The sequence below is a fragment of the Alexandromys fortis genome, unplaced genomic scaffold (assembly GCF_014885135.2).
Source record: "Alexandromys fortis isolate MF-2015 unplaced genomic scaffold, M_Fortis_MF-2015_v1.1 scaffold_322, whole genome shotgun sequence".
Lineage (NCBI taxonomy): Eukaryota > Metazoa > Chordata > Mammalia > Rodentia > Cricetidae > Alexandromys > Alexandromys fortis.
This window is the reverse complement of record NW_026068222.1, coordinates 130,217-157,624: the sequence shown is the minus strand read 5'-3', so window position 1 is coordinate 157,624 and position 27,408 is coordinate 130,217. Positions and strand designations below refer to the sequence as shown.

General features: G+C 39.4%; 1 protein-coding gene across 1 annotated transcript in view; it reads right to left on the bottom strand.

Moving 5' to 3' along the window:
- Window positions 1-1,181: 1,181 nt before the first annotated feature.
- Window positions 1,182-27,408, bottom strand: part of Vps50 (VPS50 subunit of EARP/GARPII complex) — a 106,618-nt gene continuing 80,391 nt past the window's right edge. Inside the window, exons 21-28 of the mRNA XM_050130583.1 lie at window positions 20,676-20,797; window positions 18,680-18,760; window positions 11,712-11,860; window positions 10,353-10,449; window positions 9,773-9,931; window positions 5,798-5,919; window positions 4,163-4,352; window positions 1,182-1,806 (exon numbers count right to left, since the gene is read on the bottom strand). Coding sequence (XP_049986540.1) covers window positions 1,687-1,806; window positions 4,163-4,352; window positions 5,798-5,919; window positions 9,773-9,931; window positions 10,353-10,449; window positions 11,712-11,860; window positions 18,680-18,760; window positions 20,676-20,797 — 1,040 coding nt within the window. The 3' untranslated portion in view covers window positions 1,182-1,686. The remainder of the gene's footprint in view (window positions 1,807-4,162; window positions 4,353-5,797; window positions 5,920-9,772; window positions 9,932-10,352; window positions 10,450-11,711; window positions 11,861-18,679; window positions 18,761-20,675; window positions 20,798-27,408) is intronic.

Genomic DNA, 27,408 nt, shown 5'->3' with positions numbered 1-27,408 from the left:
CAAAGGTGGATGTACAGGTCTGCAGAGCACGCAGCTGAGTCTCTCATCTAAAGAACCATTTCTTTTCTATCAGTCCTAGTGCCTAGAAAGAACCAGGCTCTAACAGGCAGGTAACTGTGATTCATTTTACACAGAGGTAACTAAAGGAGAAATGAATAGAAATCAAAAATAAAATCCCTGCTTAAAAAAATTAGCAGCTCCTCGTCAATTAAGAAAGAAATAGGACCGAACAGCTCTTTATGCATTTAACTGAATATACCATTTAAACATAAGGACACCAAGGTTATCTCAGGCTTGTTTTTAAGTGGCTACAAATAAACGAAGGCTAGGGGGAATTTACTTTATAAGTACACAACTCCCTATCACAAGGCGAGCATAAAAGTCCCACACTTGTCTTGTGATAAGAAGAAAGCTTAAAATTGATGGTAGATGAACCATAGAACGAAAGGCTGAATACAAATAAAACTCAGCAGTGACCCCCCAAACACAGCAAGTGTGGAAAGGGTTTCACATTACACTGCTCTGCCTCTTGGCTGAGGAAAATGAGTGGCCACTTTCTTATCAGTTCCACGCCCAACCACATGGCATCCACTGTTCTTCACCTCATCCCTTCAGACTCACTAGACACAAGGCCAATTTCTAATGAAGTTCCTAAGGTTCCTGGGGGCCACTAATGTCACACAGATCCTGCACAGTCACCCCTGCCCCAACACCACCCAGCTTAGATAACTGCTATTCCAGGTCAGAAAGAACACACATTTGATAGTGACTCTATTATCAGGAGGTGCTCAACTCCGACAGTTCAGAGCAGCAACATACAGTACTTAGTTGGGTTCTGAAGTGTCACACTGAAACACTGAAAGATTTCACACCTGGTTACCAAACAAATACTTAAGGAAGTCATACATATGACTAACACCAGTTCTACCTTCAGCCATTCAACCCGGTTTTAGCTGTCCTAGAAGTTGAATTCAGAGACAGCAAAGCTTGTATAATATTTCACATAAAGATATGGAAATTTGTAACACTTGTTTAACCTGCTCCCCATGCCCCGGAAAAGCACATGCAATGAAATGACCTCCCTCCCACCAGGTGTTCCGGGATTCTAGGGAACTAAAATAAAAGCACACTAAAAACATCAATGTTGCTTCCTGAAATCAGAGTACAGCTCACACGGCCCATCATTGAGGGTGACATTTATTAAATTTCATCATTTATAATCACTGTTATAACCACATTAACTCTGGCAGAAGCTCTGACAGTTAAAAATAGAGAACATAGTGATTTTCAACTGGTTACTCACACATTCTGTTTAAATTCTCATGCAATGCTCATAATTAGGAAGTACTGCCCATTCGCCCCCTAAAGACACATTAGTCACTGCTCCTTCTCATATGTACTTATCATACACTATTCGGTAAAGTGGATAATTGTAGCCACATAATAATTATGACAGGAAGATACTTTCAGGAAAAGGTTACAACAAATAAGAGCAAAATTTGAAGAGACTGGAGCATACAAAGTCACTTAAGCACACCATATACACTTGAGTATTTTCTATTTTCCAGTTCAAAAGGACATTCTCCAAGTTTTCTTGGCAGAGAATTGTCAGGAGTGCACGAAGAACTCCTTTCATGTCTACAGGTGGAGAGGAGATCGATGCCTCTGAGGACAGAGCTGCACTTGTTATCTTTTAGGCCTGTCTATATCATCTATAGCTGCTAGGAGCTTTTGTCTTGCTTTTTTATTGATATGAGATCCCAGGCAAACATTCACCAGGTTGGTCAGCTGCTTCGCTGAATATTCCTGCCCAAAGAAAGAAAATCCAAGTTTAGCACTCAATGTACAGATTCGTCTGATCAATACAGCAGGTGAGCAGGCAGCTATCTGATGCCAGTGGACGGTTCTGAGAACTGTAAGCCAGGTGAACAGTAGACATTACAGCTGAAGCATAAAAGGCAAACTGTCTACTGTGCTCTACAGGCGGGGAGCTGGGGCAGAATAAACTGGAGGCAGGCAGCAGTAGAATCTGTTCAAATACTACCAAGTGATGAAGTGTGCTGTTTATTGCTTTAAAGCCCACACAGACTTCATACCTGTTTCTGTGGTAGTCTCTAAGTTATCAAAACATATTGCCATTTCAAATTTCAAAATGTACTCTACATTTTACACTTCAGTTAAAAATCTCCAACATAACAATGATTCATTTATGACATAAAAACAAGGCAATGAATCAGAAAGACTCCTTAGAAGACGTAAAGGATTTATTTTTATGTATATGAGTATTTTGTCTTTCTATATGTATATTTTGCCTTTCTATATGTATATGTGCAATGAGTTTGGTGTCTGCAGAGATCAGAAGAGGGTGCTGAATTCCCACACCTGAGTTACCGAGGTTTGTGAGCACCATGTAGATGCTGGAAGTCAATCTGTAGAAGCAATAAAAGTGCTTTAACTGCTGAGTCATATTATAACTATCAGGCAATTAGTAAAATGAAGACTAAATATCTTTCACTGTCCATATCTACCTAGTTTAGGTGTGCAACAGTTCACTGCTAGGACGGGTAAACATTTCCTCAGAAATGCTGGCATACTGTTCTTCTGGAACAGGAGTTAAGACAGGGAGGGACAATTGTGCACTTTCACCTTCTAAGAGAACAGAAAGCCTCCTGGTGCTGAAGGCGCTGTTAAAGAGAGCAGCACGTTAAAAGGCAGAGATCAGTCTAACCCCAGGAGATGGCTTCATTTAAGTGCCTGGCACCACCTGACAAAGCATCTTCTGTCTGCTCAGCAGTCAGTATCCAACATCACTGAGCACTGGACTTGCTCTGGCAAAGAGCAGTTTTAGAAGCTCCCCACTGTTCGGTTCAGAACCTGTAGGACATTCCCTGCTGTGCTGAAAAATGTCACTGAACTGCAAATACTGTCAGTTAAACTTCTACAGCACTAAGCTGCAAAGCTGACTTACTATATTAAAAGAATAAAAACCTTAAAGGGGACATCATTTCTGCATCAAGTAACAGACAGCTAAGAGCGGTGCTCTCCGTCTTTCCTTAGGCACTCTGTGCATCCTCACAGCTCTCCCTCAGCACCAACACTGAGCCCTGGCAGCTCACTGCTGAGTGAGTGAACTCACAGCAGCCTACAGATAAAGGGTGAATGCTCTGGTGCTCAAATATCAGTGGGAAGATAAGTCCTGAAGTTGTTCTCAATTCTGGCTAATTTATCAAAAAGTCCTTAAAACCAGCATGGACATCTCAACTTTTTCCAACCAACATTAGACTTATATACGTTTATAAATTATAGATTTATAAAAATCATACTAAGGTTCATTTCATCTTTGTACAATATTAAAACTCAAAAGGATAAGTCAAATAAGTTAAATACAAGTGATAACTCGTTTCCTTACCCAAATGAATAAAATGTTACTCAGCTGTTACCCATTTTTAAAGCCCAAGTGAACACTGGAGTTACTGCAAGTATTAAGATTTGGTGGTTTTCTTTTCTTTTCCTCCCTATTTTCTTTCTTCTTCTTATAAGTTTAGTTTGGTTGCTTTTATTTTGTTCTGTTGGAGACAGAACCTAATGTAGACAAAGCTGGTCCTAAACTCACTGTAAAACCAAGGTTGGTCCTGAAATTAGGATACTCCTGCTTGGTTGCAGGTAACTTTTGGCTCTCCTCAAGACCCCTTCGAACACTGTCTATCTGGACAAATAATCCAAGGGTCAGACAGACTGCACTCTGCCGAGAATGTTCGTGTGTGTGTGTGTGTTTAAGGTGTAGAACTTTAGCAATCAAATTACATTAAAGGCAAAATCTAATGCTTTGTAAGAGTGTAGCCATGTGTATTAATGTTTCCAAATCGTGCACACAGGCCACCATGATGAGGATGCTACCATTTCACTGTTTAGTGTTGCTACACTCAATTTATTTTGATACAAATCACGTTCAGTCTCTTCCTGAGATACAGGATGGGAAACCCGTTCTAATTCTGGGATCAACAAGAAGGATGTGACAAGGTAAGCCATCGCATAGCCAGTGTGAATGTGGTGAGAGCCGCCTAAGCAGTGCTTCTTCGCATTCACCACATGATTCTGAGTCACACAACACACCAGACAAGAAAGGCACATGGCAAAGAGCACACGCTGACCCCCTTCTCACCCTATGATCTTTGATCCAGCGCTCCATGTCATTCTCAGTTAGGTAGTATGCTTTGATATATGTTTCCACAAACTCTTTATCAGGAATGGGTCTAATATCAGTTAGTTTTTCAAGTTTTATTAAAAATTGTTGAAAATCCAATTGCATCAAGGCACGACCCTCATTACTGCACTTCTTGACGTTGGCGTATCTGTGAGACACAACAAGATAACAAGTGATGAGATGCTGAGAAAATGGTACAGAGTCTGGTGTCCCAGGAACGGGCTGTGCTCCTGCTAGTCCTTTACTTATCTGTTTAGCCTTTAGTATTATTCCTATCTATTCTTTACTTTCCTCATTTGCAAAATAAAGAAAGTAGGTCGCTCAAAGGTTCTCATTTGGTCTATGAACTAGTTTTCTGCATTCAGTTAACACAACTGGCTGAAAGACAAATAGACTCAATCAGGTACTCTGGCTACCAAAAGTTATTGTTAGAACTGTTCAAATACTCCAAAGTCATATTCAAGTTAGAAAACACTTCAATATTATAGCAATTCAATGAAAAGGGAACAAATGAAACAGCTCTCCCATCAACATTATTTATATTTTCCATAATAAAATGATTCATGGATATATTCTGATATACCTCACTACTGAAATACTAGATATTAAGGTAGATGCCTAATAATGACAGATATATAACCCCATAGTACAATATTTTACTACTCCTAAATCAGTGATATATTCAATGTTAGGAAATGAACCATTTCCTTTAAAAAAAATTGACCAGAAAAATCATAGCTTATATTATTTAATAATCAATGAATTTTTGTGGTTTATTTTTTTAATAATGTGCCTTATGTGGAAGCTTAATACATATTTATCATTTTTTATTTAAACAAATTTATTTCTACTATTTCTAAGCTGTGGCTGTTGACACAGCCATCTTTCATTAAGTACTATGCTTTTAATAGGTCATCTCCATGACTTTCCCACTTTCTAAGATATTCTTCTCATAACGAGACACACAGAAAGAGAAATCAGATGAAAGATGGTATAAAATTCACTGTGCACACAGTCTCTGAAATAGCTGTTTGCATATTGAGCACATTTTCTTCTATATTACCATGTACAAACTAGGAGTCTATGGAAGACGGAGACAGGAATGAGCAACGATGCAGGCAATCTGAACACCGACTTTGCCATCAGAACACCAAGAGTTCAGGAGCCCTCTTTGAACACAGTGAACCTAGACAAGTTACTCATTCCCTTTAAGTCTGGACTTCCTGACCTAATATTTTCCAGTAATAATTACAAACACAGATAAGTCAGGATTTGCCAACAAACTCTGTGAAATATTTGGCTCAGTAAATAATAGTCAATAAATGTTATGAATACTCATAAAACTTATTAGATAATCATTATCAGTTTTATTTTCATATAATCTAGTGGTTCTGTATTGCTTATCTTGGTCCAATATCAAAATCAACAAAATAACCCACAAGAGATAGGCACAGTGTGAGCTATGGTACCATCTCAAAGTTGGTCTCAAGCATGTAACCTACTGATCTCTATCTATGCTTTCCATTTATTAGTAACATATGTCATTCATATAGTACATTACAAGTTAAGAAACAATGCTTTCTTGAAACTTACCCTTCGACAATGGTCCTGTTAGCTAACCGTATACAATGTTCCCAAAGTACATTTGAGACAGGCAAGGGTATCCGAACTCTCTTAGAAACTTCATTTAACTTCCTGTTAAACTGCTCAAACTCCTAAGGGGAACAAAAGTCATGGCTATAATTTTAATGCCACAGTATTTCCCCACAAAAAAAAAATTTTTTAAAAAAATAAAAAAAGATCCAAAGACATAGATTTTAACTAAATGAAGCAAAAACGGGGGTGGGAATTAATGACATAGGCAAATTGGATTTGATGTAAAAGTTTTTAAAAATATAATCAGGGCTGGCAAAAATGGCTCCATAGGTAAAGGCCCTTGTTGCAGAAGACAGTCATGAACACAGCCATCTTCTGATCTCACGTCCATCCATGCAGATCTTTCTCTCTCTCTCACACACACCATAAGTAAATAAACATTTAAAGAAAAAACATAGATTACACTATAGCACAGAACATATTACATTTATCTAAAGAGAAATAAGCTCCAATTGACTAAACAATTTTAATCATGATTAAATATTTTTACATGTCAAAAATTTTTGATTGTCTACTGTGGACTAAAAAACCTGATCGACTTAATTTAGAAGGCACAATTTTTAAATTTATTTTAATAAACTTTCAACTCAAAATTAATTATTCATAGCTTGTCAGTATTTACACTCCCTTGAGAGTAACTAATTGTTTTCTTCCATAATCATTATTTAACATTAAATACATTATTACATACACACAAAATGATTTGAAAGTTACATTCTAATCACAAAACTTCAGTACAAAGGAAAACCAACATTAAACATTTTTATTAAAGAAAAAAACTAAGCATTTTTATTGTCTTAACTTTCACAACAAGATTATATTAATAATGAAAACATAAAAAACTAATTTAGGAAACATGAATAGTAAGTAGTTCATCTTTCAGTGGATGGCCTATGGACTACTGTCACTGTCTCTTCCCTGGCAATATATTTCATATAAACTTAGGAAGGATTAAGGTGGAACTTCTCTGAAGAGAGAAATGACGTAATGTTTAGCAAGTTGGGACCAATCTGCAATCACAAGTCCTAATGAGACACAGGAGGAATCACCTGGATCAGGTCAGGCACAGATGATGGCTGCACCACCTACTGCTTCTTGGCCACTTCTTAAATAATAACTTTTGTTGATGATTTATTTTTTAAGTTCATTGCTTTTAATTATTGTTTTTAAAAGAAATGTGTCTCCAATTCACTAAGCTAAGTAAGTGACTGCTCTCCCCCAGCGGTTTCGATTCTCAGACCTCCCAGAGGAGCAGCACTGACTGCATTCATTCAGGCATTTGCTATAGTAAACCCCTCTGGATTTCAAGTCAGACTTCGGTAACTTATTAATATTTTACTTTAGAAAGTCATAGGCTTAATACACAAACTTACTATTTATTGCTAAGTTTAGTGTTCATGAGTATAACTTGTTAAACAAACCACTGCATTTTACTCAGGATTACATGAGAACAAGAACATCAACTTTTGTTCTCGCACAATTTAAATCAGGAAAGTAACACAAAGAACAGAAAGTATCCGAAAACTAACCTGTACATTTAAAGATGGCCATGGGCCGCTAAAAAGGATGGATTCAGATAAGTAATCTGAATAATATTGGCTTTTCTTCAGAATAATGATTTTTCAAAGCATTAAGATGTGAGAGCAAGCAGTGCCCTCCAGCAGTGTACTTCCTGAGGACGGAAGTCTTTTTCTTTATCCCCTGGGTCTGATATTTGGCATGGACAATGGTTCCAAAGTTGTGTTACCTCATGTTCATCTTCTGAAAACCCAACCCCCAGAATGACAGTGTTGGAAGTGGGGTCTCTGAAAAGTGACTGAGCATGAGGATAGAGTCCACGTGCCCGGGGACTGATGCTTTCACAAGATGCCATGACAGCTGCCCCGCCCCTTTTCATCACATGGGCATGCAATTGGCCAATGAGATTGGTGGGAAATCAGCCCAGCCCACAGGTGCTAATCTGTATGAGCCTTCACACTGTACTTTCTAGGCATCTGGATACTGACAAACAAAATACAAGACAACACCAAAAAGCACCTACCTTATGTATTGCCTCAATAAACCAAGGAAACATGACATAAAAATAAAATCGCCATACTGTTTTGAAATGAGCAGACATCATTATTTAAAAATTGCACTTAAAAGCCGGGCGGTGGTGGCGCACGCCTTTAATCCCAGCACTCGGGAGGCAGACGGATCTCTGGGAGTTCGAGACCAGCCTGGTCTACAAGAGCTAGTTCCAGGACAGGCACCAAAGCTACAGAGAAACCCTGTCTCGAAACACCAAAAAAAAAAAAAAAAATTGCACTTAATTTTTACATTCCAATTTAAAGTGGCAATTGAGATTGCAAAAACAAGAATCTCTCAATTCCAGGAAAGCAAAAGCAGAAGCTGCACACCTGTCATTCACCACTCAGATCCCAACGGCACTCCGAGATACAACTAAGCACAGCCTTTTTTTTTTTTTGCAAGTGCCTAGACTTTTTTTTGCTTGAATTTTTATTGAAAAAAATTTCCGCCTCCTCCCAGCCTCCCATTTTCCTCCCCCTCCTCCCACTCCTCCCTCCCTCCCTCCACTCCTCTTCCCCTCCCTCTCCAGTCTGAAGAGCAGTCAGGGTTCCCTGCCCTGTGGGAAGTCCAAGGTCCTGTCCCCTCCATCCAGGACTAAGAAGGTGAGCATCCAAACAGGCTAGGCTCCCACAAAGCCAGTACATGCAGTAGGATCAAAACCCAGTGCCATTGTCCTTGGCTTCTCAGCAGCCCTCATGGACCAACATGTTCAGAGAGTCTGGTTTTATCCCATGTTTTTTCAGCCCCAGTTCAGCTGGCCTTGGTGAGCTCTTAATAGATCAGCCCCACTGGCTCAGTGGGTGGGTGCACAGCCTTTGAGTCTGTCTGGAGTCAACCTGCTAGCCCTGCAGAGGGGCATCGTAAGTGGTGGTCAGGCACGGCAAATAAACCCTACCTATGTTCCAAACTCCGGCTTCACTGGTTCTCAGGTATGCCAGCTACTAAGAATGATTATAAATGAGATAAAAACCAGGACTCTACAGGTCAACTCCTCTATGTTGACAAAAAGAAAAATGAAGTATTTCTGAAAGTTGCTTTTCCCAGACACTCTTTATTAGATACTCTACATGGTACCTTTTCTTTATTTCATTATTAGATTCCTCCTGTGACCAGGACAATCAAGGGGCACCTCCCACCTACTTCCTATACTCCTCTTTGGTGGCTTTGTTTTGTTCACACAGACACCACTGGACAGTAACTGCCTCCACTCAGCTGGGAGCTCTCATCTCCACTCACAGGGCTGTTCCTCAGAGTCACATGAGCTCCTTGATGACAACTACACTGGCAGATTTCCAGCAGGTCAGATGCAAGTCAGGTGGTCATACACATCGCCTGACTCACAAGTGAAAAAAAGGGAACTGCAACTCTCGTTAGGGAACTTAAAAAGCAGGCACCATCCACACAGAGAATATCACAGAAGACCTTGCAAAAGGAATGTGATTTCTAGAAAACCCAACCTGGAGTGAGGAAACCGACCCTGTCAAAGAATACACATGGAGCTATAGAAATGACGACGTAGAAACACCTTCTTAGGTTTAGAGCTGTGGCTGCTGGGGTCCTAGCAGGAAGGCGGCCATGACATGCAACATTCAAACTAATTCAACGTTAGAAACCAGGGGACAAAATTAAAACACACATACACACAAAAAAAAAAAAAACCCCACAAAACCACAAATCTGTAATTATCACAACCCAAAACAGGCACAAAATTCAGAATCTGTGTTTCTCAATTCAACTCCATGCCCCCATCCCAGAAATGAGTAGCAACCAACAGAATCTCCCATTTTAGAGCCCATGTCTCTTAAAGTGATCAATAGCAAGGACAGTTCCCAGAGCACTTGCCTTCAGCAATGCGTCTACATATATGTTGTGTTGTGACATGATCTCTTTGACATCCCATTTCACATTAGTCATGAGGAGAAGCATCTGTTCATAATCAATGGCTTTACCAGCCACAATCCAGTAAATGGGTTTGCGTAGTTCACTGGCAGTTGAGACAGTCTGGAAAGTTACACAGAAACAAAACAATTACTTCTAAAAGTGCTACACCTAAAAAGAATGTTCTCTCCTTTCCTAGTATGTACTATATACAATGATATAAATTATACATTTAGAGATTTCAATTAAGAAAATATTTTAACATGAGATAAAGGCCTTGTTTTCACTTCCCCTCTCTTCCTGTTACCTTAGTTTGGGATTCCACTCTCACTCACTGCCCCACCCCCACCCCTAGGGATACCATCCTTCTATCATCCCTCTCTTACGTGCCCCTCTTTTCCCCCCAGACTAAAATTTGTAATGTTTACTCAGATGTTTATTTACCACAGGAAGCCAGACATAAATGGAAGGATATTTTATTCAGCTCCCCTGTCAACTTAAATGACGGTGGCAGCTCTACCTGTTCCCAGGTGCAATGACAGACCTGAGAATAAAACTGCTGAAGAAAGGGCTTTTTGGCTGCAGGCATCACAGCATCCAAGTGTGGCTGAAGGAACTCGAACTGTTCAGCCAGGAACACCCTAAAGAGAATGAATAAGCACGGCGTAAGCAACCGCAGGCTTCAGAACCAGTCACTGCTGCTGTGCAGTGAGTCTGTTAAGATCACAAGCCAACTGGAAACCACTTTCTCGTTCTTTAGCACCACACAGCAGCGGATGCCCATTTATCAGTAAGTGAAAGAAGCATTTTGGCATTGGATCCCTTGGGACTGTGGTTATGGATAATTTCGAGCCACCATGTGGGATGCTGGGAATTAAAGCCAGGTCCTCTGCAAAAGCAACAAGTCTTCTTAATTACTGGGCCAACTCTCCAGTTCATGACTTGTCTTTTAGAGAATTTCTTTTAAAGATTCCACTCAATGAGTATATACAAAAGACTCAAACTCAAGAGATTCAAAAGGGATACTTGTCTTAAGTAACCAAACATTCCTAACACACAGCACACAGGCTCAATACAGGCAGACACATCTATTCTGGGTGCAGGAGTGACAGGTGGTAAGTACACCTGGATTGTTGCCCGTAGATACACTAACACTGAATATCGCTCTCTATTTCTGTTATATACGAGAGAATATTTACCTTATTCTGGGCTGCACCATATAGAACAAGTTATAAGCTTTAACTGAATTAACCTGGGGGTTTAGAAAGATCAAGAGGCATTCTTGCAGATGCCAAAAGTGAATTCTATGTAACAATAACAATGGACTATAGGTACCATAGATTCTTTGGCCAAGGGAGAAATAGAAATATACCATTCAGTATTTAAAGTTTGCCTTAACAAGATCATTTGTTAACTATCAAAACACAACATATTTAATTGCATTCATTTATATAATTAAAGCAAACCATGAAAGACTAGGGGTGATGGTGCACTGTAATCTCGGTCTGGTGAGGCAGAGGCAGGTGGATCTCTGGGGCTCACTCTTCTCCTGATCTACCAAGTTTGGCAATCTTGATGCCAATGAGAAACCTTGTGTCAAAACCAGCAACATCCGAAGAGTAATACCCCAGATAATTGTCTGGCTCTCATATGTACGAAGATATATACTTGCACAAACATTAAAGCTTCCATACACATGAGCATAAATACACACACACACACACCATGCAATTAAAATCATCAATTAGTAGTTTATGCTAACATATATTTCACAACAATGCTTAAGTGGTTAAGTGGTTTAGGAGTAGTAGTATTATATAGCAATAAGTATAATTACACACGGCTTACTTTTTATAATTTTCCTTAAATAGTTATGGCAAAGCAACTGCTTTCAACAACTTACAAGGATTCTGTGGCTACCACTCTCTCTGCCAACCCATATAATGTATCCCCAGATGTCAAAATCACTAGTTGATTGAGGTGTGGGCTGGGTACCTTCTCCTTTCTTTCTTCTGCTGCTGTGAGTGTGGCAGTAGGATCAGTTGAAACCTCCTAGAAAGGCAATACACACACAACACCTGAAACAGCAGTCTCAGCAAGCTGTACTAAAACACGGCTCTAACAATGGCGCTACAGAGAGCACACACTCAGGCACAAGCATGCATCGGATACATACTTAGCTTCAGCCCTTCTTTCTTCTTCTTATGCTCTGCGACTATTGGAATTGCCCTTTTTATACTAAACGTAAATGATTCCACATATTACCCAGTGATGCACGGCACCACATGCACATGGCCTAAAGTGAGTCAACGCAGGGGATCTTCACTAACAGCCGCTTCACACAGAAATATCTCTCAAAATCTGGAAGGTGAGGGACTGATCCTTAAGAACCAAAGATAACGCTGGGTGGTTGTGATGCACACCTTTAATCCCAGCAATTGGGAGGCAAAAGACCAGGAGGCCAGGCTGGTCTACACGAGCTAGTTCTAGGACAGGCACCACAGCTACCCTGTCTCAAAAAAGCAAAAACAAACAAACAAAAAGAACCAAAGATAACATTGTGATGCATTAATCACTTCATAATCAAGACTTAACCAAAGTAATCTTTGTATAATCTCAAGACAGGACTAGAATGCAGTTATAAACCTACAGCAAACTATCAGCACTCTACACATCTGGTTCAGACTGTTATGAGAACAAAGGTGGTCAGTGTGGATCTAGGTAAGAGATGCCGATGGACATGCTGCAGTCCTCGGCACTGTCCAGGAGACACTGAAACAGACCAACAGCGCTGGAGCCTAAGCACTGACACAGTTCATCTGTGGTCAGGAAAGCACTCAAGTTTAAGTTCTTCTCACGTTCTCCTGACACCACGCTCACTAGCAGTCTTCCTGTTTCTAACTGATCTTAGCCAGCACTCAGGTGCCAGGCAAAGAGTAAGCAGTGTACAAGTTACACACACTCCCAAACACCACAGGTCTACATCGCATATCATAAGCAATCTAGAGGGAAGTGCCTTGAGATCTTAGCTGGGGAGTGCTTGACTGGCAACCTGGAGTAGCTGGAGACCAGAAGTGGGCCATCCTGGATTCTTACACTCCAAACACCTGAACAGAGTTACATCTGGGTAGACTGCCGCTGAGAATACTGACCTCGCCCCAGTCACTCAGGTAGTCATGACATTCAAGGTCAAAGATAGATAATTGCATTTACTATTTTTGAGGGGATGTCAAGGGAGTAACATTACAATTGCATTAAAAAGAACTCCCTGGCTCACAAAAAATACCCACCAATGTTACTGGTATTAATTAATCATAACCTTTGTCTAGCTTATAGTACCTTTTCTAGCAATGACTTGGCAATAGCATGCATCTATTACATCTTGAAAAAGCTCCTAGAAGAGAAATTCAAAATAGTTTAATAGAACATATGTTGTATAAATGAGCAATTGCAAAGCACTGTGGGGAGGGGCTAATGGAGTAGGAGGGTCTTCTGTCTATGTGTTACTTTCATTGGTCAAATAAAGAAACTGCCTTGGCCTTTTGATAGGACAGCAGCTTAGATAGGTGGAGTAGACCAAACAGAATGCTGGGAGAAAGAAAGCAGAGTCAGGCAGACGCCATGGCTCTCCTCTCTGAGACCGACGCTGGTTAGACTCATGCCACAGTCAAGTGGCAATACAGATTATTAGAAATGGTTTAGATCAATATGTCAGAGTTAGCCAATAAGAGGTTAGGACTAATGGGCCAGGCAGTGTTTAAATGAATACAGTTTCTGTGTAATTATTTCAGGTAAACCTAGCTGGGTGGCCAGGTGGGACAAAAAGCAGCCCGCTGCTCCTTTTACAACAGGCTAAAATGCTTGCCCAGCTGCTTCCTTGGTCTCTTCAACACAAATGTGTTGGCGTCATCTGTTGTGGAGTATTACTTTAAAGTGGGTTACATTCTTTGCCTGTCTAAAACATCTTATGGTCTAAAAAGACCTTAACAGCCAATAGTGAGGCAGGAGAAAGGATGGGTGGGGCTGGCAGGCAGAGAGGATAAATAGAAAGAGAAATCTATCAGGACAGAAGAGAAAGAGGTTTAAACAAGGAGAGGAGGATGCAAGGGGTCAGCCGCTTAGCCACGAAGTAAGAGTGGAAAGTAAGATACAGAAGAAGAGGTAAAAGCTCAAATGATAGATGGGATAATTTAAGTTAAGGAAAGCTGGCTAAAAACAAGCCAAGCTAAGGCTAGGCATTTAAAAGTAAAAATAAGAGTGTGTGTGATTGGGATAATTTAAGTTAAGGAAAGCTGGCTAAAAACAAGCCAAGCTAAGGCTGGGCATTTAAAAGTAAAAATAAGAGTGTGTGTGATTTATTTGGGAGCTTGGTGGTGGGTCTCCAAAGGAGTAAAAAAGAGTAAAACATCACAGAATGATTTGGCATTCCCACATGGGCTAGACTAAAAGAAAACCCAACAACATCACCCTTCAGTTACAAAGCTGCCACACATACACTCAAAGAGCACTGGAATTGCTGCCTGAGAGGGGTTTATGCAAGCGTTTTCCTTTGCTCCTGTTAACGCCGATGTATTAGGCATCAAGTTTTCTGGAAATTATTTGTTTATACTGGATTTACATATAAGAAATTATACTTAACTGCATTCGCCAGTCCCCAAACATGACAGGCTGATAGAAACGAATGGAGTGTTTGCCACGCACCAGGGCGGCAGCTCCCCACGAGCACAGTAGCACAGAAGCGGAATTTTATTTTATTTTAATTTTTTTTTTTTTTTTTTTTTTTTGCTGTCGTTACCCTACCACTATAAAAAGAACTTAAGTGAATAGATTTTCTGGGCAAGTTGAAAATAATGTTTTTAATCTTTAAAATAATGTTCAAGCTGCATGTCGCAGTGCACACCTATAATCTCAGATTTAGGAGGCCGAAGCAGGAGATCACTAGTCTGGGACTAGCCTGGGCTAACAGCAAGATCCTGTCTCAAACAAACAAACACTGAAAGTTGACCAAAAGTTTTAAGCAATTTAGTTATCATTGCTGTGGTGGTTTAAGTAAGAACAGCTCTCACATGCTCATATGTGAATGCCAGGGAGTGGAATTCTTTGCTAGGATTGGAAGGATTAGGAGGTGTGGCCTTGTTGGAGGAAGTGTGTTACAAGGGGTGGGGGGGACTCAGTTTTCAAAAGCCTATGCCAGTGTCTGTCTCTCTGACTCTCTCTGCATGTCCTCTCTCAGCTATTTCTTCAGCACTATGCCTGCCTGCTGCCATGCTCCCTGACACCATGCTCCCTACCATGATGATAATGGACTAAACTTCTATACCTGTGAGGAAGTCGCAGCAATAGCACAGTGACTAAAACAGTCACTGAACAGAAGATTAAAGCCTTACTTCTGGCAGGACATCAACAGCACCTGCTGCTTCCTCATGTGTTTTCCCTCTATTAGGACTTTCCCTTGATGTGAAAAACACATTTTCTAAAATTTAAACCGAATTTGTATGATAAATTATTTCAGGAAGCATTTTTAAGGGTCAAAATGGTTCCATTTGCCATTTATAACTTAAAAGTGAAAATCAGAAGATACATATAGAGAAATAAAACTAAGAAAGTCAAAGGTTTTAACTGACATGTAGGAGTAATGTAATAAAAAGTATTTCTACTTAGTTCCACACTGATCAAGCTATTTATTATTTGCCTATCCAAACAATGCAGTGACTCCATTGTGTTTACTGTCACCATGGAAGTGAATTAAAGTTTATATGCTAACTTAATCTTAGATTGAGGTACAGTAAAGTGCAAACCAGATTTTCTAAAATATTAAATCAAGGCTTATCAGTGCAAAGATATATATAAACACTAACAGGGAGAGAAAAAAACACTCAGAAATAAATGTAAACTGTCTTGAAAGCTTTGATTGTATCCTAGTGAGCACTCTACCGAAGGGGGAACTGAACAGAGCATTCTCAAGCAATCCTTAGCCTAGAGTCAGTCTGCTGTTAAGAGATGGTAAGGCTAACAAAGTTGAGACATGTTTGTTGGGGGATCAATCATACTGTGAATGCTGAGCTGGCTTTTGCATTAATTAAATAAAAGTAACCTTATAGTTAGGAGGCTGAGTTAGCAACTGCTTGACAGAGTGTAATTATAGAGCACCAGAGGGCATCTGGAAGAGAGAGAAACACACCAGAAGGAGTAGGGAGGGTCTTTGAGTGGTACAGCTTTTTCTGTTTTTTTTTTTTTTTTTTTTTTTTTTTTTTTTGTGTGTGTGTGTGTGTGTTTGGTTGTCGTTTGTTTTTCGAGACAAGGTTTCTCTAACAGTTCTAGCTGTCCTGGAACTTGTTCTTGTAGACCCTTGGCCCTGCATCTGCCTGCCAAAGGCTGGGATTAAAGACACCGCACACCCCGGCTCTTTTCCTGTGGGTTCTTTTTTTTTCCTCCAGAGCAGAAGAATGGCCCTTTCAAGAGACATCAGCAAGGGGAGGTTAGCTACTTGCTACTCAGCCTCTCTGAGCTAGCAGGTTTTCACCCCAGCCTATGGATCTCAAGTCTTATGTATACATAGAAAGATAGAGGTTAGTTAAAGCCAGTGCCTGTGGGAACAGAATCTCTGTCAGGCTATGGCCTAAAAAGCCAGACCTATCCACAGAAGCTATCCAGTACCTAAGGAGTCACAATGGCTGAGAGAAATAGCAGCAGAGTAGGATGCAACCAAAGATAAAACAACACAAGTTGGAAAGAAATGTGCACAAAAAATAGGAAGGAAGGAAGGAAGGAAGGAAGGAAGGAAGGAAGGAAGGAAGGAAGGAAGGAAGGAAGGAAGGAAAGAAGGAAGGAAAGAAGGAAGGAAAGAAGGAAGGAAAGAAGGAAGGAAAGAAGGAAGGAAGGAAAGCATAGTGGTTTTGAAATAAGACTGAATTTGACAACTTCACCACTCGGGGACACAAATTCACCCGGTTACCACAAGAGTGAGGCAAATGTCACCACTCAGGGACACAAATTCACCCGGTTATCACAAGAGTAGCTTGGGACCACTGTGTGCTTTCTGTATGATCCCATAATACACCCTATGGCAAAACCTGAAGCATAAAGGCATGCCTTAAGGGTCAAATCCAAACTATAGTTTGGCAATCATAGTCTAGTAACAAGCAGAAGTGATAGAGAAATGCCAGAATAATTTTAATGGTGAAGTTCAAACCACCACTGATTTTGAGACATTCTATCAGAAAAAAAGAAAAACTTTAGTTGAGTCCTAAGATCCACACAGAATAAGATTTGACAGCCACGATTCTAAGACAAAGAGAATGCATAATGAAACATGGGAAAGTATCAAAGTAGGCAAAAGCTAATGGACTTTCAAAAACAAAGGCAAGCAGGTTAGAAGGAAGGAAGGAAATAAATGCCGGGTCAAAGAGGAGCCGTTATCTGAAAATGAAGATTAATGATCAATAAACAGCAAAACCTAAAGAAGTCAAGCTTAAGCCAGGATACAAGGACCCTAGGATAGTCTATGCACACTTCCAGAAGTCCAGGTAAGTGCAATACGACAGCTATGCCGTCAGCCCTCCATACCCACAGGTCTGTGCCTATGCGTTCAGCTGATCACGGTTCAAAAATACTTGAGGGGTAGAACACACACCTGTACTGAATGTCATTATTTCTAAAGGACACACATACTACCATTTATAAAACATTTATACTGTGCTAGGTATATATGTAATATAGACATGATATACAGTACATAGCTATGTGTAGGTTATATACAAATATAATGCTATTTTTACATAAGGGATACGAATGCAGGTGGTATATATGGGATCCTGTAATCAATGACCTACAAATACTTCAAGATATAGATGTGTGGAACCAAATTATCCCCCCAAAGTAGATACTAGTTATCTCTTCTACTGCAGCAGCGGTCATCAGAGACTCCATCACTGCTCAAGGCACTATCTTAGCACTCCCCATTCCATTTCATCAGCGCACTCATCAGGGCCCGGCATGATATTAAACATTATAGAGCACATTTGTCTACATGCCTCTCCACAACAACAAAATGTACAACTCAAGAACAAGAGATAAGAATTGCTCCTTTTGTATACTGACAAAATCATAATACAATAATAATGTTTGGCAATATAACATGTCAGTTTTTCTTTTTTCATTGTTTTACTATTTCATTACGTACACACCTAAATACGTTCCAAGACAGAGTCTCGAGCTCTCAATCGCCCTCACTCAGCTTCCAAGGGCTGGGATCATAGGCATGCATCACCAAACCACACTCAGTTATTGTTTCTTAAAAGATATATTACTGCTGCTTTATAAAAAATCTCCATAACAATAGTACGCATGCGATGTATACAGCATAGGAAAACCAGGAATGTGGACACTTGTTTAAGAGGTGATTGGGTCGATATAGAAGCACACAGAAGTCTTGGCAAGCGGTTTCTCACCACAGTAACTTCAATCAGAAGAAAAAAGTTTCCTGTCTAGTTTTCAATGTGTATGATAGCCTAAAAACCACTGAGGATCACCTTTATATTAATATATAACCTTAAACCATTCAGTTCACCATCTAACAGACCAGTCAAGAACCAGTAGCTCCCGCTACAAAGCAAATCACACCTGAACTTTGCTCTTGAATGTCAAGGTGACTATGAAGTGAAGTCCAACATTCCCTGAACACAGATCTTTGGTCTTTACCCAATCAGAGATTAATCTATTAGCAACAGATTCTTGCTTTCAGTGAGACTAAAAACCATAACACTAAAGGACTCAGACACTTCACGGGTGTCCAGATGCACATTTATTACAGTTGACTTATGGCTATCTGTTTCACAAACTACAGTGAATTAGTTCCAGCTCATTACTTACCAGGTCAATAAGGCTTTCCTGTATTCTGTTTAGTGTTGTTCTTAGTCGGCTACTACTGAGGCCAAGTCCTGTGGATTCCAGCTGAAAATACAGAAAACCACATCACACAGCTCTGCAGGAACTGCTGCAGAAGACTCAAGTAGTGTGGAGCTTATTAGCGCAGGTACGTAGCTTCTGCAGGCTCCAGAATTTAAAATTTTAGAATGCCAACACATTAAAAAAAAATAGTTGTATCTTAGCCCCCACCCCCCAAACAACAAAGTCTCCATGGCCTTGAAGGTCACAGTAACATCTAACGACCCTGCGAAGTATGAAAGAACGATGCAGCAGAACTTCTTTCTTACAAGTTAATATTCTTACCAACAAAAGTGAAGATTTTGTTTCTGAAAGAAGGTTCACTTTGGTATACAATATCTTTTGTTTTAACATAGAAGCAAAAACAAAACATTGCTAATTTTTTTCATACATAAATTAAAGAAAGTCTATTATGACTTGAAATAAAATCTTCTCTTAGGTCTATCAAATATTTCACAGCATTGAATTCTGTTCATTACAAAAAAAAGTCAAAGCATTCACAGATGCCATCCCACAGTCCATAAATGAGAACGCTTCAATGTTGAAACATCAAGTTAGTCAGTCATTTGTATAATAAACTGATGAAATTAAATTTAGTTAAAGATAATAAATACATATAGGTACTTGCAAAAAAAAAAATTAAACCATCCTCTGTGACCCAAGAAACTGAAATGTTATTAGTAGTAAACTATAAAATACAGTGTCATTAACGTAGGCATAGATATGATGAGTGTGTGATTATGTGAACATATACAAACATGCACACATTTTTATTCTTACTTCCTCCCACCCAAACTAAAGCAGATGCATGACACACTGTGCGAGTTGATTTATTTATTCAGGCTTTATACACTTCGTTAATTCATCTCTCCCCTTTTAAAATTTATATGAAACTATATATCAGTCAATGCAAGTGTGTGATATCCAATACTGTGATGGTCTTTCAACCAACGCCATTAAGCTGAGGGGCAGAGTTCTCTTCCTGTGAAAACGCCACCACACGTTATGCACCTATCTCCTCCCACCCTTAACCCCTGACCTCCATGTATCACTACAGTTTGGTTTTCCTGAAAAGATTCGGAGTGAATTTTATTTTTGTAGACTTTTTAAAACTTAGTATGCGTTTAAGACTCATCTGTGGTGTGAGACTGTTGGTATTTTGTGTTGTTTACTTCTATCTGAGAGTATAAACATAACACAATCTCTAACTAAGCATCTGAATATCAGTTTGGGTTGTTGTATAACACTACCATGAGCATTCCAGTCTTTGACCATTACATTAATTTTCATTTTCTTGGGTAAATATCTGAAAGTGAAATTCCTGGGTCACATAATAAATATAATTCTATAAGTTACTGTCATGACAGTTTCTAAATAAGCTATGGCTTTTTCGCCCTACAAGGGAAGCATAATTCCAGCTGTTCCATGTCATGAACCGAGCATTTTTCACCACTGCTCCATCCCTCATTAGTATGGTAAGTATGGGAGACATAATTCTGAGGAAGCAAAACTAATTACTTAATAGATATCTGTGCTAAGGTTGTGAGCCAATATTAAAAAGTTGTCTCAATTACTATGTAATAATTGCACATAGGTCCAGGTTTAAATAAAGAAGCCTGCATATTTTTCATTGCCAAAATATATCACAGTTAGAAAAGGCTGTTTCACTTTTTCTATGTGAACAATATGCAATTATCATATCAAAGCTTAAAATTAATGTATAAACCACACATTCAGACAGACATCTCATAACAATTCTATATCTGATGAAAAATTCTCAATAGTTTTACCCAGTTTTACAGAATATAAAAACTTACACACACACACACAATTTAAGTATATATACAAAATAAAAAACTTCAAATTTGAGGAAATAAATACATTTGAAAAGGAATTTTTTTCCCTCCAAAAGTTGACTTACTGAATCATTCCGACCAAAAAAGGTATATACTGCATACAAGTAATAATCAAATAGCTGGGACATAAAATGGATGACATCAAAGGCAATTGGCTTAAGAATGTTCATCATCTGCATGTACTTCCCTGAAAAGAAATGAGAACCCAAAGATTAATTAGAACAAAATTAAATTCTGTTACTATACAATTCTTGAAAGGCAATAAGAATGTCATATCAAAACTCAAATAGTGAAATACTGCATTTCTCGTCACCTGAGTTCATTTCTAGGAGCTGCCAGGAATTGAAGCAGTTCCAAAACCTACTGGAATGACCTACAAGGCCCCACTCTGAACATTCCTACTGCCATGTTTCCCTACTAATTCTGATGGAACTCCTTCACTCTTCTGCAGAGCAGATAACACTGTAGAAACACACAAGCCTTGTTCTAGATGCTTCTACTTAAAAATATTTTTTTTTCAAAAATATTTAACTGCAATAGGGTAATATACAGCATACTTGAGAAAAACATTTGGTTTGTTTGTTTGAAAATTCCATACATAGCAAAAGTGAGGAAACTGTGAGAAAGCTGAGCAAGGGAAAACTACAAGGAAAGCAATGCCATGGCCTGCTGTGGGATTTCCCTCTGCATGCTATGATTACCATTAATAAATAAAAAAACCTCTTTGGACCTACAGCAGGGCAGAACGTAGGTAGGTGGGGAAAAGTAAGCTGCATGCTCAGAGGAAGATCGGAGGAGTCAAGGAGAAGTCATGGAGCCTTTGCTGGGGGCAGACACCTGAAACATTGCTGATAGGCCACGATCTCATGGTGATGCACAGACTAATGGTGATGAGTTAAATTAAGATGAAAGAGTTAGCCAATAAGGAGCTAGAGCTAATGGGACAAGTTGTGATTTAATTAACACAGTTTCTGTGTGATTATTCTGGCACTAAGCGGCTGGGAGCTAACTAGCGGTCCCCTTACTACAATGCCCTTCAACTTTAGCTCTGTGAAATCATATATCAAAAGCCAAGAACATTTACCATGTCACATACACAGAAGTTCAATACCCTCACAGGGTCAATAATACATATTTCTTACTCTCTCCTTTGATAGAGTCTTATGTTCTCTTTTAAACAAACATACGATCACATTGAGTTTCCCCTCAAAATTAAGAGACGAATAACATTTACCAATTTATGTGAAAGAGAGAAAGTTTTAACTATCAAGTACACAACTCCAAGTCTCTAGTTAGAAATTTCATTTCTAACAAGAAATATGTATACCCATGAGAAATGCTTTATCTATACTTCTTTTGGAGATATAAAATGTTAACCCAGACCATGTATTGACTTTCAAAATAACTCAGGTCTTGGCTCAACTCCATATAACCTGTAGCTAGCTATAAATTTAAATTGGCACTATTAAAGACGACATGATTTAAAAACCCACCAAAAAACAAAATCCACATATTAATTGAAGTGGAAAAAAAGAAAATGTTAGATATCGATGCCATTTCTTCAAAGCGAGAGAACATTACCTCAACTTTTATGACATAAAATTCTAAGAATCAGATGGTCAGGAAGAAATAATGCAAATATATCAAAGTAAAATAAAATCTATCAATCAATCTATTCTTATGCCTGTCTGCAACTCTTTTGTTTAAAAATAACTTTGCAATCATTTCATATGTCCAGACCTTTCCCTAAAAGTCACAACGAAAAGTACCTGAAAGATTTGCTCCTTGAACATTCTGAGGTCGCTCTGCCGGCCCCTACTCAGGTACAAACACACGATTTCCTAAACCACAGCTCATTTACAAGTAAAGCAGCATGACCCCAGGAAGGAAAAGTATAAAAGCAGAGTATTACTCCAGCCATTTAAAGAAAATCATAGGTGATTCATTAGAAGATCAGGGTGCATACAGATCTATAGTAAACAGCTTCTCTTCATTTCTACTAATACGAAGCATTGTTCATATAATCTTAAGACACATAGGCGGGTAAAAGCAATTTTAAATGTATGCCTAAAAAAAGCAAAACAACTTTTTTACAATACTGAAAATGTAAAAAAGAATTAATTCAACAAAACCCTTTTAAATACAACAACACACTGGGCCCTTGTGTTAAAGTCTAAGAACTCTCACATCTTAAAAGGCTGTCAGTGAAAGGCAGCATGAACCAGCAGTCCCCCAGTGCTCCAGTGTCTTTCCAATTCAAGGGGCAGAGCAGGCCCCTTGTTTGGGTTCTTGCGGAGGCTTACATATATCTTCAAATCTAATGAAATCAAAGCCTTTACAATGAATTAAGCCCATGTCTATGAAGAGAAGGGAATAGGAAGCGAAAGAAAGTAGGTTTGAAGAAAGAAAAGAAATACAGACATACACACACAGTGATGGGGGATGGGAGAAAAAAGTCTTAAAATATCAGCATGGGTTGGTAAATCTTTGCGTCAAAGGCCCAAGTGGCAGATATTTCACCTCTGCATACCACACAGCCTCTATGGCAACTGTACTGTGTCACTGGTCTTCCCTCTCTCTTTTTTAATCTGCTTAATTTTGCTACTACAAAAAAGGGGGGGGGGGAGAAACAGTTGTCAATGTATAAGCAAATGAGCATGTCTATATTCTAATAAAACTTTATTTACAAAACAAACATGGCCTACAAGTGAGAGTTTGCCAAGCCCTGTTTCAGAAAAAAAAAAAAAAAAAAAAAAAAAAAAAGATAATGGACGGCCAAGTCTAGATTAATGGCTTCATGGTTAATAGAGAGCATTGCTCATATAAAGTGCCAGAGTTCAGTTCCAAAGACACATGTCAGCAGACTCAAAACCACCTATAAGTCCAGCCCCAGAGAGAACCCAACATCCTCTGTAGGCACTTGCACAAGCAAGAGCACACACGCACACATATAAAAATAAATCTTAAAAATGATAGAAACAGGTTGATAGAAAACTTTAAGATGTCAAAAAGTCACTCAGCCAGGCACAGCTACTCAGAATCAAGCTGGCACAAAAACAGAACAGGCTGAGACAACTGCACTAGTGTATGTCCCCACCCGCAGTGTCCTCCTGGCGGGCAGTAAGGAACAGGATGCTAAGTTTAACCACATAATAAAACCAATGTCCTTTAAGACTTCTCACTTAAAAACAAAACAAAAAAATTAAAGTAAATAGCAGGTGATAATCTCTATAGATAAAAATAACTGGTTAAACAAACACAAAGGCTAGAGAAACCGGGGTTCTTCCTAAGCCTAAGAGGGTCCTGAAAATCAGACCCTTAAGTGACTCTGACAGAGAAGGCAGGCAGGCAGGCAGGCATACAAAAAGAAAGAGAAAAAAAGAAATGTTAATTTTGACCACATATATTACACGGTTTTAAATTCCCAACAGGAAAGTAAAACCAAAAATTAAAATGATTGTTATGATTTTTAAAAACCAAAGGGACTGCACTCTGTAGACAGACGCTTAAATCCACAGAGGGGAAAAAAACCATTTTAATGAATCTCTTTTTGATAAGGAAAATGTTGTAGAGATATAGGGTATCAGCTCCTTGGTTCAATTCCACTACACACCACCGGAAGTTAAGAGACATGGCCTGTGTTGTTTTAACCTAAAACTCAAATGATGACTAAATCTGCCCCTCCCCTTTATGCCATCTGAGGAACCTTACTGTGATTCTAGCCACTCTACCAAAGTGCCTGAAAGTAGATTAACGCTCTCAGACTAGTGCAACCTTGGAAGTCAAAAGAAAAATTACCCTGAGAAGGAACCCAATGGATAGATGTCCTAGCACATCCAGAGATCCTAAAAGACTTTAATTAAGACATGTAAGAAGCTCTGGCATCTCCTGGTTCTCTGCCACAGTCTTAACACATGCCTAATTGTGTGACGTGGTGTATGTGATGTGTCTGCTCAAAGGGTGCCAACTTCAGTTCTCCTAACTGAACTCAGCTCATTATACATACAGGACTAATGACTAACTTTCAGGGTCAACTAGACAGCCCCACTGGAGGGTACCCCAAATGCCACATCTGACAACCCCACCCGGCTTGAAGAAACAAGATAGGTGGACCAGCTAAATGTCAGTTAGGAAATCTTCAGAGGGGAGACTGATGAGAACAGGGGCTAGAAACCGTACAGGCAGATTTGGTGAAGGGGTCCCCCAGAACAGTAGTTCCATGCATGTTTTTGGTTCTCTGGGAAGGAAAGCTGGAACTGAACCGAAACTGCAGTCCAGACTCGCATCCCTTCTGGTGCGCAGTGCTGGAACTATCCATAGTTATTTCAGTGTTACCTCTTCAAAAGGAAGTAGTAGTAGGCTTAATCAGGGCTCTACGGAGACCTGTAAGGGAAAACTTTCTCTAGCCTAGTGGGGACCCAGTATTACAAGCCACCAAAATATGAGAGTTAATCCAATTGCTTGGCTAAGGGACCCACCCTGCAAGAAGGCAGTTTCACTTTAACGGCTGCTAACCAGACAGGAGGACAGTGAGCCTTTTACTAGGGTAACTTCTCTTTCCTTGACCCCTGCATACGCCCCAGCACAGCCACTCCAGGACCACCCACCACAGGCTCTAGGACACCCCCCACAGTTCGGAACCCTACCTCAGAAAGAGATAAGTTTTCCTTTTTTTCTCTCCTGTTTACCTTTTGGACTTTTTCATTCTTTCTCTAAAGCACCCTTGCACTCCATGTGGCTGATTAACTCCCATATGAATGACATCCATGTCTAACCCAAACATCACGGCTCTTTCTCCATCTTAAGCTCCCAATTTGGGTTTATAATAAACCTATCTTAATTCAAGCAAGACGAACAATCAGCTGAGCAACTGAACTTTGAAAATATTAAATTAAGAAAGCAAAGGCTTATGAAATGGATACAAGCACTAGATTACAATCTACCTTACCTTGGTCAGGGCTCTGTTTCCATAAAACAAAGGCTGCCAGGAAGTCAGCTGAGCCCACGGTATTCTGCACAGTGCTTAGAAGCACAGATTTTACTAAGTAGCAGTAACTAGGCCAAAACAAGTTCAAATTCACAGGGAAGACACAAATAGATAATCAAATACCACCAAGCACAGGACAAAGGGAGCGACACTACTGAGGAAGTAAGAGCAGGTTATGTGGCTACAGAAGATGAATAATAATCATGGAAATCATGGAGAATACAAGGAGAACCAGGATGAATATAAAAGGGCTCTTAGGAAATACAAGTATAATTTTAAAAGCAAATGAACAAACGAAATGGACAATAGAAGTCTCCTACAAGGTACTGAAAACTGGTAAGAATGTGGGAGATGACTTAAGGGAAAAGTACAACTAAAGGACCAATTAAAGAGGCTAAGCACTAGGAGTTCATCTACATGGGAACAAGGAGAACACTGCAAGTTCAAAGCTCCAAAGAAAACAAACTTTAAGTCTATAGTTCTATTCCCAGTTGAACTGTCATTCAAACAAAAGCAGAACACAGAAATTAACAGGAATGAAAGATATTTACCTCTCGCATTTCTTTTCTGAGAAATGACAAGACCAACAGACCAAGAGAGTGGTGTGGGAAATCTTTCTGTAAACTGTTGCTTTTACTGGTTAATGAATAAAGCTGTTTCTGCCAGTGGCTTAGCAGAATAGAGCTAGGCAGGAAAACTAAACTGAATGCTGGGAGAAAGGAGGAGTCAGTGAGAAGCCATGCCCCAACAGGAGACAGACACCTCCTCGGGAGTCCACCACAGCTATGTGGTAATATACAGACTAATGGAGATGGGTTAGTTTAGGATTTAAGAGCTAGCTTGAAATGCACTTAAGCTATTGCCCAAACAGTACTGCAAATAATACAGTTTCTGTGTGATTGTTTCGAGTCTGGGTGGCTGGGAACAAGCAAGCAGCCTCCATTAACAAATTGGTACCCTTGGGCACCAATAAAAGCAACAAATATACAGAAGGACTTCTCATACCATTTCCCCTCTTTTGTCTAAATAAAAAGGAAGGTTTTAACTTTAATGTAGTAAAATTACATATAACAAAACAGATATGAAGCAAGAATTAGTTATAATATTTATAGCTACTTTTTTATCATAACTAAGGAAAACTATAACTATCTATTCAACTCTATCAAAGACTCCAGAAGGATATAATATTACCTAAGTCAACAAAAAGTGTATTGTAAGCAATTTCCAAAACCCTAGAATTGACAGAGACATCTCGCTGCCTGGACAGTCACCCAAAGTTCTTCTGTAAGGTTGCAGGCACCCATCTTCAGCCCTCAGGCACATAGTATCCAGCAGACTTTTCCATGAAGCAGAAAATCTGAAGATCCCTGTTCTGTCTTGTGATGGCCAAATCCATCAGTGGTTTTCTTCTGTGGCCTACAGAATGTCTGGCAGACTCTTTCATGAATCAAGAACCCCAAAGGATGGTCTCACCTTTAGGCAAGTTCAGCAGTCATTTTTCTGTGGGTCCTGCATATTCAATTCACAGAGCATAACATCAAACAGTCCAGGCAAGAGCAGTTTCTTGCCTAAATGGCTAACAAAATCCATGAGAGGCCTCTTTGATGCCCATCCTCTTGAAGTAGATTTGTGCTGCCAGGAGCAGATATGTCTTTTTTTTTTTTCATGAAAAGTTCTAAGTTCATAAAATATTTTAAATGCCATATTCTGTAGCCTTTGAAAGATCTGAAGAATATCCATCTGAAATACACCTCTCACCATCTAAAAAAACCTAACAAACATAACTACAAGCTTGACTATTAGAGATGACT